Below are 12,855 nucleotides of genomic sequence, written 5' to 3' on the forward strand. Positions count from 1 at the left end.
ATCATTTTTTTTACTAAATATAGTTTCAAAATACGCATACACAGATTACAAATGTTACGCTTGGGCTGAGTTCAGGGGTAGTGAACACCACCCAAAGGGGTGGCTCCAGGTGGAGAGAGACAGGGATGGCTGGAAACCGTGGCTGGGTCAGGGCAGACAGCAAGAAGCAGTGTCTGGGTCTAGGCTGGGTCAGGGCAGGCGGCAGAGCAAGGCAGGTCAGAAGGCCCGTAGGCCACACACCGTGAGCGGGGCAAGGCAGGTCAGAAGGCCCGTAGGCCACACACCGTGAGCGGGGCAAGGCAGGCCAGAAGGCCCGTAGGCCACACCCACACAGAAGGCCCGTAGGCCACACACCTGTAAGCAGGGCAAGGCAGGTCAGAAGGCCCGTAGGCCACACACACACACAGAAGGCCCGTAGGCCACACACCGTAAGCGGGGCAAGGCAGGTCAGTAGGCCCGTAGGCCACACACACACACAGAAGGCCCGTAGACCACACACCGTAAGCGGGGCAAGGCAGGTCAGTAGGCCCGTAGGCCACACACACACAGAAGGCCCGTAGGCCACACACAGTAAGCAGGGCAGAGAGCCCGTAGGCCAAACACACACAGACAATAGAGCAGAGGGCCCGTAGGACCGCATGCACAGTAAGCAAGGCAGGGCAGGGCAGAAGGTCCGAAGACCATACACAGCACAAGGTAGAAGGCCCGAAGGCCGGGCAAGGCAAGACAAGACAAGGTAGAAGGCCCGAAGGCCGCGCAAGGCAAGGCAAGGCAAGACCGAAGGCCCGAAGGCCACCAAGACTAGGCTAGACAAGACAAGACAGAAGGCCCGAAGGCCACCAAGACTAGGCTAGACAAGACAAGACAGAAGGCCCGAAGGCCGCGCAAGGCAAGGCAAGACAGAAGGCCCGAAGGCCGCGCAAGGCAAGGCAAGACAGAAGGCCCGAAGGCCGCGCAAGGCAAGGCAAGACAGAAGGCCCGAAGGCCGCGCAAGGCAAGGCAAGACAGAAGGCCCGAAGGCCGCGCAAGGCAAGGCAAGACAGAAGGCCCGAAGGCCGCGCAAGGCAAGGCAAGACAGAAGGCCCGAAGGCCGCGCAAGGCAAGGCAAGACAGAAGGCCCGAAGGCCGCGCAAGGCAAGGCAAGACAGAAGGCCCGAAGGCCGCGCAAGGCAAGGCAAGACAGAAGGCCCGAAGGCCGCGCAAGGCAAGGCAAGACAGAAGGCCCGAAGGCCGCGCAAGGCAAGGCAAGACAGAAGGCCCGAAGGCCGCGCAAGGCAAGGCAAGACAGAAGGCCCGAAGGCCGCGCAAGGCAAGGCAGAAGGCCCAAAGGCCACACAAGGCAAGGCAAGACAGAAGGCCCGAAGGCCACGCAAGGCAAGGCAAGACAGAAGGCCCGAAGGCAGGGCAAGGCAAGACAAGGTAGAAGGCCCGAAGGCCACGCAAGGCAGGCTAGAGCAGGGAGCCCAGGTGAGCTCGATGCCGAAGCACCGAGGCAACTGTCAGGCAGGGTTATAAGGGCACACCCAGAGCATAGAGTGGACAGAGGAGATGGACTGGGCCTGTCAGGAAAGCCAGCTCTAGAGGGACCCCTGGTGGTGAGGCGGTTGCACAGCAGCCACAGCCGTAACAACAAAAAGCAAAAACTGCTTATGGAATTCTATTCATAGTCCCATTATTTCAAAATACATCTCAGATCATTTCAAACATTTACAACAGTTTTCATTTCTGCAAAAAGGTACAAGATCATCACTGAGCTGTTCTAATATATGAGATGTACTCTCTTTTACAGATTATGCAGTTGATAAGCCTCATTTAATCTATATCGACGTTGGGCCTAACCAGTTGGTTTAGAGCTGTCTGGGGGTCCTCTGCATTTTTGAGAGACTTGATCAGATCCATAAAGCCCCAATATCTCCATCTTATACCCTGCCAACACCAATACACTTATGACACGCTCAAGACACAGTCTATCGCAAACACTTCTTAGTTTGACTTTCCACATGCCAGCCCCTCGTGAAAAGTCTGCCCTGGTGTTTCCTAGATACACGCCTCACAGTCGTCATGTAAGACCCCTTGCCAACATTTCTTTATAATGTAGTGCACTGTTGATCGTATGAACAAACTGAATACGCTTTTATGATAAAGAGCGTATGCACATGCTGGTTTCCAAAGCCCCAGTTCGTACCATCATCTCATGTTTCCCACATCCTCTGGTCTCGAAACCCAAGTGCGATCTCTGTGTTTACCTTCCACATCTTGCGGTTCATCATTGTGCAAGCGCAAAAACAGCACTCTCATGACACTTTGATCACCAGTGGATCTCCTGCCTCTTTGTTTTCTCCGGTCAGCAAAGATCCATTGGTGAGCTGTAACATAAAATGTTTACAAGATTGAGAAAGCCGTTCTAAAACTAGTTCTCTTTCTGTCATAACACCCACAAATATTTAAAAAACATGCTTTCATCTCTACTACCATGGCTGAACAATCTTCTTCTAGTTTGTTAAAATAATCCATCATCTCAGAATCCGTCACTGCGTGGTACAGTTCCATATCCTTACAATCTATACCGTTGTCGCCATTGTCTATGTCCGCTGCTGGATCTACATTTTCTCTGTCCTCTTCATTAATGAACAACTTTTGCACCAACGGCATCTCCTCTATCTCTGGATCAGTGAGCCCTTCTTCAGCACTAGTAATGCTCCCCAAAGATTCCATCAAAATGAGGATAGCTGGTTGCCCTCTGACTCCGCTTGATGGACAAGATCCCTAAGAACATCACAGAGGGTTTACCACTCCTTGAGAACAATCAGCTTATCCCCTCTTTCTATCACCCTTCTTTCAGGTGTTTCTCACTATGCTTCATCACCACTCATTTATTGGGAATCAAACAAAATTTGCACTAATAGCATCTTGCCTATCTCTGCATTGCCCAGCTCTTCTTTGGCAATGGTAACAGTCTCCAATGAATAAAACACAATTCCTAAAGCAGGATACCCTTTGACTCCGCATCAAGGTCTCTAAAAAAGTAGCAGGGCTTATGCCCTGCCTTGAGAACCAGGGGTTGTCCCCCTCTTTCTATCACCTGTCTTTCAAGAGTTTCTTGGTACGCTTCATTATCAATCATATCTTGGAAGTCGGACAATTTTTACATCAACAGCATCTCATTTACCTCTGCATCAGCCTATCCTTCCTTGGCGCCGGTAATGCTCTCCGGTGAATCATACACAATTCCTACAGCCTGGTATCCTTTTCACTCCACTTTGAGCTTCCTATGGGGCAGATTTTCAAAGGGGCATGCGCATACCACCCTGAAAACCTGCCCCAACCTCCCCCTGCATGCGCCAAGCGTGTCAGGGGCATGTCGCAGTGGTGCATCATTCGGGGGCGGGGCCACGGGCATGGTTCTGGTCCAGGGGCATTTCACGGGTGTGGCCGAGGAATCCGACACCGCTCCTGGGCCGGGGAATCGTTTGCCAGCTGGCCGGCCGGCACGAGTTACGCCTGCCTCAGGCAGGCGTAACTTTTCTAACAAAGGTGGGGGGAGTTAGATAGGGTTGGGGGGGTGGGTTAGGTAGGGGAAGGGAGGGGAAGGTGCGGGGGAGTAGAGGGAACGGAGGCAGGCTGCGATTTTGGGCAGCCTTGCGCGCGCCGACCCCAGATTTTAAAGGATACGCACGGCTACGTGTGATTCTATTAAAATCCGGCGTACTTTTGTTTGCGCCTGGTGCGTGAACAAAAGTACGCGCAGGCGTACTTTTATAATATCTACCCCTTTGTGTGTAGTGTAATCACATTTTTAGAGACCTTGATGCGGAGTCAAAGGGTATCCTGCTTTAGGAATTGTGTTTTATTCATTGGAGACTGTTACCAATGCCAAAGAAGAGCTGGGCAATGCAGAGATAGGCAAGATGCTATTAGTGCAAAATTTGTTTGATTCCCATCCATGAAACCATCCAGCCACCCAACAGACAACATACCTACCAAACTACTGCTACTCATCCCTAACACAATCTCCAGACCCCTGGCCAACATCATAAACTGCTGCTTATCCCAAGAATTGTACCCAGACAGTCTAAAAAACGCTTCTCTTAAACCCCTCCTTAAGAAACATAATTTAGACCCTAGCGAACTTGCTAATTTCCACCCCATCTCGAATCTACCTTTCTTAGCCAAACTTACAGAGAAATTGGTTAATATCCAGCTCTCAGAATATTTAGAAGATCACAATATACTTTACCTTTCCCAATATGGTTTCCGCAAATCACGCAACACAGAAACCCTGATCATCTCTCTAACATTAAGGTCAAGATCAACAATAAAGAATCTCCGTGGACTAATTCCTCTCTGGGCGTACCCCAAGGATCCTCCCTGTCCCCCACCCTTTTCAATATCTACCTCCTCCCCCTTTGCCAAATGTTAACAAGTCTCAACCTTATTCACTACATTTACGCAGACGATGTTCAGATTCTGATTCCAATAACAGAATCCATTAACAAATCCCTCTCGCTCTGGAACAACTGCCTACAATCTATCACCAGTCTCCTCAACAGTCTAAATTTGGTCCTCAATGCCGCTAAGACCGAACTCCTCCTCATTTCCTCCAACCAAGACAACCTCCTGCCTCAGACCCACCACAACCACTCCCTCACCCACACTCAGGTTAGAGATCTTGGGGTAATACTCGACAACCGCCTTAATCTAAAGAATATGATCAACACCATAACCAAAGACTGCTTCCACAGACTACAGATATTAAAAAGACTCAAACCTCTCCTATATTTCCACGACTTTAGGACACTTCTTCAATCCCTGATATTTGCCAAAATAGACTACTACAGCGCTCTACTCACAGGCCTACCTAACTCAACCACCAAGCCATTACAGATGATACAGAACGCCGCGGCCAGAATTTTGACCAGCACCAACCGGAGAGATCATATCACGCCCATCCTCCGAAACCTACACTGGTTACCAGTCATCTACAGAGTCCTACTCAAATCACTAACTTTAATACACAAATCCATCCATAATCACCTCCATCTTGATCTTGAAATCCCTTTCAAACTCCATACCTCCAACAGACCAATGAGAGAAATCTACAAAGGTACGCTTCAAGCCCCTCCAACTAAAGCCACGCGCCTCATCTCAACCAGGGACCGAGCTTTTTCGACAGCAGGCCCAGCCATCTGGAACAACCTCCCCGCAGAACTCAGGCTGGAACCTTGCCTACTAACATTTAAGAAAAAACTCAAAACTTGCCTGTTCCGCCAAGCCTTCCCGGATCCCTCGGACACACATTAGATGATTCTGCTCAAGAGCAATGAAAACTCGCTACTCCTCTAAATACCGCATTCGCACAATTTCGTCTTCAAATAAGTGGACTAACACTAGACTGGATTATGTTATGTCTCTCTTGTATTTTATTTAATTTAATACCCTCTTCAGGCTTTTTCTTCCAGCTGCCTAAGCTTCCAAGTTTACAGTCCTCGTTAAATGTAACTTCTGTTTCTTGATAATAAAAAATGTTGTTCCTTCTGTTATCTACCCCTGTTCGATGTAAACCGATCTGATATGGTATTTAACCATGAAGGTAGGTATAGAAAAAAAAAAAAAAAAAGCTAAATAAATAAATAAATAAATAGTGGGGCTTATGCCTTGCCTTGAGAATCTGGGTTGGTCCCTCTATTTCTATCATCTGTCTTTCAGGAGTTTTGTAGGGGTCCATTTTTTCAATGGGGCTATGAAACAGCCTTTTTAAAAAACACTTGTCGGGAATTCTGCTTATATGGCTGCTGCCGCCTGTCATCTTTTCCTACGTATGCTGTGTGGGTGTGCCTCTGCCTTGCCCCCACTCTCAACCTGGACATGTTCAGATTTGTTGGCCCCATTCCTATCCATTCCTACATCATAAGAAAATAAGGTGCTCTCGGTCTGTCTAGGATGATCACTTTGTAGTCTTGTATTGGCAACATTTACTCTCTATGCGTGCAGTGGCCCAAAAATAAATTGCAGGAAGACCTTGTGAGACTGGAAAATTGGGCATCCAAATGGCAGATGAAATGGCAGACCTTGTGAGACTGGAAAATTGGGCATCCAAATGGCAGATGAAATTTAATGTGGAAAAGTGCAAGGTGATGCATATAGGGAAAAATAACCCATGCTATAATTACACGATGTTGGGTTCCATATTAGGTGCTACAACCCAAGAAAGAGATCTAGGTGTCATAGTGGATAACACATTGAAATCGTCGGTTCAGTGTGCTGCGGCAGTCAAAAAAGCAAACAGAATGTTGGGAATTATTAGAAAAGGAATGATGAATAAAACGGAAAATGTCATAATGCCTCTGTATCGCTCCATGGTGAGACCGCACCTTGAATACTGTGTACAATTCTGGTCGCCGCATCTCAAAAAAGATATAATTGCGATGGAGAAGGTACAGAGAAGGGCTACCAAAATGATAAGGGGAATGGAACAACTCCCCTATGAGGAAAGACTAAAGAGATTAGGACTTTTCAGCTTGGAGAAGAGACGACTGAGGGGGGATATGATAGAGGTGTTTAAAATCATGAGAGGTCTAGAACGGGTAGATGTGAATCGGTTATTTACTCTTTCAGATAGTAGAAGGACTAGGGGACACTCCATGAAGTTAGCATGGGGCACATTTAAAACTAATCGGAGAAAGTTCTTTTTTACTCAACGCACAATTAAACTCTGGAATTTGTTGCCAGAGAATGTGGTTCGTGCAGGTAGTATAGCTGTGTTTAAAAAAGGATTGGATAAGTTCTTGGAGGAGAAGTCCATTACCTGCTATTAGGTTCACTTAGAGAATAGCCACTGCCATTAGCAATGGTTACATGGAATAGACTTAGTTTTTGGGTACTTGCCAGGTTCCTATGGCCTGGATTGGCCACTGTTGGAAACAGGATGCTGGGCTTGATGGACCCTTGGTCTGACCCAGTATGGCATTTTCTTATGTTCTTCTTATGTTCTTAAGTACATATCATAATCTAAAGTCACAGAAAATGTTATTTGTAAAAACACTCAGCTGTTTTACAAAAAGAACTGCCACCGCAGCCCAGGCTTGAACCAGCATCTTTAGAGTGGAAATCTAATGCTCTTGCATATTCCTCAAAAGAACTTGAGATCGGCTAACAAAGGACTTTTAACAGTACAGACAATCAAATCTGCAAGGCTTAGCCAAGTTAGGGAGCGTATAATATCAATAGCGGGAACAAAAGAGTGGAACACATTACCAACTCAACTGAGATTAGTAGCGGACAAAAAAAAATTCAAGGCAGAACTGAAAACATGGTTGTTTAAATGTGCCTATACTGAGTTTGAGCGCTAGACACTCATGGGCTTAACTTTTTCTTTTAATTAATGTTAATCTACATTTTAGTAAAATATTAGAAGTTTTTAGTTATTCTTAATATTTGTTTTTTAAGGAACTTTAATGTAATATGTTTTAAGTACTATAGTATTATGATGTTATTTTAACAGCTAACATTATTTCTGTGCATCATCTTTTTATTAATGTTAGCTGTTATCTCTTTTAGTAATTTAATGTATTTTCTCTGTCAATACAATTATACACAGTTGTGAAGGCCTTGCCGATGTGACGGTATAGAAAAACAATAAACTATAAAATATCTGAGCTATCACAGTTTTAGCAAGAGGTGTAAGACCTTTACAACTGTTGAAATACTTTTCTTTCTGCATGTCTCAGGGTTTTGGTGTGTGTCCGTTATTGTTGCCTGGTCACAATACAGCCTGACAAGTTGGTACTCAAGATCACCTTTATTACACAATCCGGAGAGACAAAAAAATATTTTAAAGGTTATAACATAGTAACGCCATCAGCCATAAATTAAATGGAAAAAAAAGATCTCTTTCTATATCTATCTATATTTATATATGTAAATGTATTTCAGTCTTAAACAGCACTGGCCTGTCTAACCAATTTTTAGCTCACAGCACCCAGTATGCAACATTCCTGTACGAATACCAAATTCATCACAGGACACAGACTTTAGTTCACATGTCATGTTTCCTAAAATGCAAACTGACCCTTTCATGCTATCTCTGCTTTCCAATTGAAACACATTGGGCCGGATTTTAAGAGATACACGAGGGCGTAGATTTGTAGGCGCAACCCAGCGTGCACAAATCTACGCCCAATTTTATAACATGCGCACGCAGCCGTGCGCGTGTTATAAAATCTGGGGTCGGCGCGTGCAAGGGGGTGCACCTAGCATGCGCCGAGCCCTAGGGGAGCCCCAATGGCTTTTCCAGTTCCCTCCGCCCCCCCCCCTACTTTCCCCTATCTAACCCGCCCCCAGCCCTACCTAAATCCCCCTCAGATTTATTTTTTTTAATTTACGCCTGCCTCTGGGCAGGCGTAGGTTGTGCGCGCCAGCAGCAGTGGAGAGGCTTCTGGCCACACTTATGCCCCACCCATTTTTTCAAGTCCTGGGGCTTACACGCGTCGCCGGGCCTATGCAAGATAGGCTCAGTGCACGCAGGAGCAGGTTTTCACAGCTACGCGCGTAACCCTTCGAAAATCCACCCATTATATTTTTATTATTATACAAGTATTTATATAATTCTTTATGACATAAAGCATAAATTGCTTTTAAACAGTGGCCAAACAAAACACATCTTATTTTGCTTAGAACATAGCTTTTTCCCTTAAAAAATCCTGTTAAGAACTTTTATTCTTCTAACTATTATCTCAGGATTATAATAAAGATATTTTTTACAACTTTTTGTACATCTCCGCTTTCCAAAAACCTTGACTAAAATGTGCTGTAACATCACATACACCTTTATTTTCACAAGTTCTCTTATGTTCATGTTGAAACCCAAAATAAAAAATAAATCAGTAAATAAAACATAAGGAGGTGAGTTGAGTTGGGGGAGCAGTACTCTTTCTGGCATCTGGATGGCAAAAAGCAGGGGGGGTCATGTGGTGGGTTTCCATCGTAACTACCCAGAATGCATTTCATTTTCCCAAGCTTCCTCGCACTTGCTATGATGGCTGCTCATGTAGGTCTGAGAGCTGATCTCTTTTTTTTCTTTTTTTTTTTCACAGCTAACAAAATGTTTCACTTACTTTTAAAACCAATGCTGCTTTTAAAAGATATCTTTTCTCTGTGTGCTTGTGCCCAGCCTACTGGCTCCTATTCCATCTGTCCCTAAATAATGCAGAGCTCCAGTGTAAGGAGGAGGGGGTTCTGGAATGAATTATCAAAGCAGCTCTGCTGTTAAAACAGCCTCTTTGCTCATACAAAAATAACCTGGTTTATACTCATTTTCAGAATTATACAACTACTCAAAAACTATAATCGTGGCGCACACATGGAGACACTGATTTTATAACACGCCACGTGGGGGCCACGCGCACATGCGCACCAGATTTTATCATCCGTGCGGGCAGCACACGCAAGAAGGGGGGAACGTCCACAATTTTCGTGCGGCGACGCATTTCAGCCTTCCCCAGTTCCCTCCCAGTCCACTCCAAATAATCTGTGGACTGGGAGGGAACTTCCCTGCCCCCTACCTAACCTCCCTTCCCCTTCCCGTACCCTCTCCTCACCACCCCCTAAACCCTTTCTCCTACCTTTTTATTTTTTTTAATTTGTTGCTTACATTGGAGCAGAAGCAACTCTCGCACGCCAGCAGTCCCTTCCCCAGCACGGCGGAAAATGTCCACTGTACAGGCCACCTCCAGCCCCTCTCCGCCCCCCAGACCATCCCTTTCCTCTGGCCTGGCACTTCTGCGCATAACAGGAGTTACGTGCATGGCCAGGCCCCTTTGAAAATGCACGCGGTGTGCGCAAGGCCCAACCACGCACGTAACCCCCGTTTTTTACGCGTGCAAGCGATTTAAAATCTGCCCAAAAATGAGGACAGGGTCCAGCTCTGAGGAAAAAAAAATGCATTTCACTTTCTCACACTGCTGTTGGTGCTAACTGCAGCGAGTATGGGGGAAGGGGGTGAGGAGTCGCTTTTCTCTCTGCTAAAGAATTATCTTTTCTGCTGAAATGTAATTTACAATCGGAAATGAGAGATTTTATTTAAAAACTGGTCTTTTCTCTCTTTTTTTCAAACAGCACTGTATTTGTATTATTATTTAAACATCTTTAAACATGGCCGGCGCCATGTTTAAAGATGGCGCCGGCCATCCAGTGCTCCTACTATGTGACAGGGGCCGGCCAATGGCACCGATACCCTGTCACATGGTAAGGGCCATCGGCGCCATTTTTATTAACGCGGCCAATGGCCCGAGAGCGGGAGATCGCTCCCCGCGCCCCCACTGGACCACCAGGTAATTTTAAAATCTTTTTTGGGGGTTCGGGAGGGTTTTTTGATTATCGGATTGGGCGCAGCCGATAATCAAAAATCCAATTGGGCCGGGCGATAAAAATTTTAAGATTTGGATCGGAACCGGAACCGGAACCGATCAGATTCCAGTTCCGATTCACATCTCTACTTTTTATTCTTCTTTCAGTCATGATTCCACTCACCTGAAATCTGGGGCTTAGTGCAGGGCCAAAGAGACCACACTCTCTTTCTGCACAACTTCTTTGTACCACTATTTCTTTTTTTTCTTCTGTATAAATGTAAAAAAAAGAAATAAATCTGCTTTTACAGCACTAACTTCTCTAAGTATGAGCCCTAAGTCCAGGCAAAACTTGCCTTCTTTGCCTGCTGTGAATCTAATCCTGACTTCTCGCCAGGCCCCACAGACCATTCTCTGTTTAAAGGCAAGTCCTCTTTTTTCTTTTTCTCTTCTGTGCTTTTCTTTCAGCCTGCAAGCTTTAAAGTTTCAGTGCTCTGCAGCCCTAGCAACACTTTCCTTCTGTCCCAACTTGTTCCTTAGGCAAGGTTACACAAACCTTTTTTTTTCTTTTCTGCTTTACTTCTGTGCTTTTGTGCAAACTCCAAACCTCTTGATAGGCCATACACAGAACAAACTTTCTTTCACAGTCTCCTCCGGAGGCATGTCTTCAAGTCCCACTGTTGATACCATATGTGAGGATGACTGAGCACAATCTTGTGGGCTAGAACAGGAACCATGCTGACTCCAGTCTTTTCTCATGCAATTTTAACTTTTATTAACATAAATAATAAAAATTATTAACAATAACTGCCTAACTTTGCAATACTCTTACAACACAACTTCTGAGAAAGGGTCAAGAGCTCCTAATCCAGGAGATGTGGGGGGCCTCCTGAACCCAGTGTTATAGATCTGCTAGGGAGTTAGCAATCTGTTATAAATCTGTGAGCTCCTGAAGAGGGAGGAGTCAGAAATCTTGTAGTGTCTCAGATATCGTCTTGCTAAGGAGTAGCAATCTGTAATGAATCTGATATAGTAATGGATGGATCCCTGGGCCAGTGGCAGATGACCTTCATGTGCTGGTCGATTCTCACTCATTCCTTCTACTCATGGAAACAATTGTCCAAGCATAAGGATTGAGATGGATTTTAGCTGTTCACTTTCATATTTCACCACTTTTTGAGTATTTGAATCTGTTGATGGTGGTAGATATGTTTGAAGTCCTATAATTTCAGCTCCATATATGTAATCTATTTCAATTATGCCAAGTACACTTTCGGTTCTATGAAGAAAATGGCAGAGGCTGGTGACTCTCTTCTCTGTTCTATAAAGATGATGATAAGATTTAATGACTCTTCTCTGCTCTATGAAGACACTAGTGAAGGATGGTTACACTCTTCCTTGCTCTATATAGGCAATGGCAGAGGCTGGTGACTCTCTTCTCCATTCTATAAAGATGGTGGTAAGAGTTAATGACTCATCTCTGCTCTATGAATACACTAGTGAAGGATGGTTACACTCTTCCTTGCTCTATAAAGGCAATGGCAGAGGCTGGTGACTCTCTTCTCTGTCTATAAAGATGGTGGTAAGATTTAATGACTCTTCTCTGCTCTATGAAGACACTAGTGAAGGATGGTTACTCTCTTCCTTGCTCTATATAGGCAATAGCAGAGGCTGGTGACTCTCTTCTCTGTTCTATAAAGATGGTGGTAAGAGTTAATGACTCATCTCTGCTCTATGAATACACTAGTGAAAGATCCTTTCACTCTTCCTTGCTCTGTAAAGGCAATGGCGGAGGCTGGTGACTCTCTTCTCTGTTCTTTAAAGATGGTGGAAAGATTTAATGACTCTTCTCTGCTCTATGAAGACACTAGTGAAGGATGATTACACTCTTCCTTGCTCTATAAAGGCAATGGTGGAGGTTATTGACTCTTAACTGCTTTATAGAGATGATAGAGGATGATAACTCTTAGAGATGTGAATCGGAACCGGAATCGGTTCAGTTCCTGTTCCGATTCAAATCTTATAATTTCTATTGTCTGGCCCAATTGGTTTTTTGTTTATCGGCTGCACCCGATCCGATAAACAAAAAACCCACCCCAACCCTTTAAAACTGACCCCTTAGCCTCCCCTACCCTCTCGACCCCCCCCCCCAAAAAACATTTTAAAATTACCTGGTGGTCCAGTGGGGGCGCGCGGAGCAATCTCCCGCTCTTGGGCCGTCGGCTGCGCTAATAAAAATGGCACCGATGGCCCTTTGCCCTTACCATGTGACAGGGTATCCGTGCCATTGGCCGGCCCCTGTCACATGGTAGGAGCACTGGATGGCTGGCACCATCTTTAAAAATGGCATGGCCATCCAGTGCTCCTACCATGTGACAGGGGCCGGCCAATGGCATGGATACCCTGTCACATGGTAAGGGCAAAGGGCCATCGGCGCCATTTTTATTAGTGGCAGCCGACAGCCCGAGAGTGGGAGATCGCTCCCGGCGCCCCCACTGGACCACCAGGTAAT

The 12,855-nt window shown here is 45.7% G+C and overlaps 1 protein-coding gene across 5 annotated transcripts in view; it reads right to left on the reverse strand.

The window, feature by feature from the left end:
* Nucleotides 1–12,855, reverse strand: part of CPXM2 (carboxypeptidase X, M14 family member 2) — a 211,417-nt gene that overhangs the window by 12,315 nt on the left and 186,247 nt on the right. Inside the window, exon 13 of one of the 5 annotated variants that reach the window (XM_029610605.1) lies at nucleotides 1,636–2,366. The exons of the other annotated variants lie outside the window; for them this stretch is intronic. Coding sequence (XP_029466465.1) covers nucleotides 2,295–2,366 — 72 coding nt within the window. The 3' untranslated portion in view covers nucleotides 1,636–2,294. Of the gene's footprint in view, nucleotides 1–1,635; nucleotides 2,367–12,855 lie in introns of those variants that run through there. 5 annotated transcript variants of the gene reach the window in all.

Source organism: Rhinatrema bivittatum, chromosome 7 (genome assembly GCF_901001135.1).
Source record: "Rhinatrema bivittatum chromosome 7, aRhiBiv1.1, whole genome shotgun sequence".
Taxonomy (NCBI): domain Eukaryota; kingdom Metazoa; phylum Chordata; class Amphibia; order Gymnophiona; family Rhinatrematidae; genus Rhinatrema; species Rhinatrema bivittatum.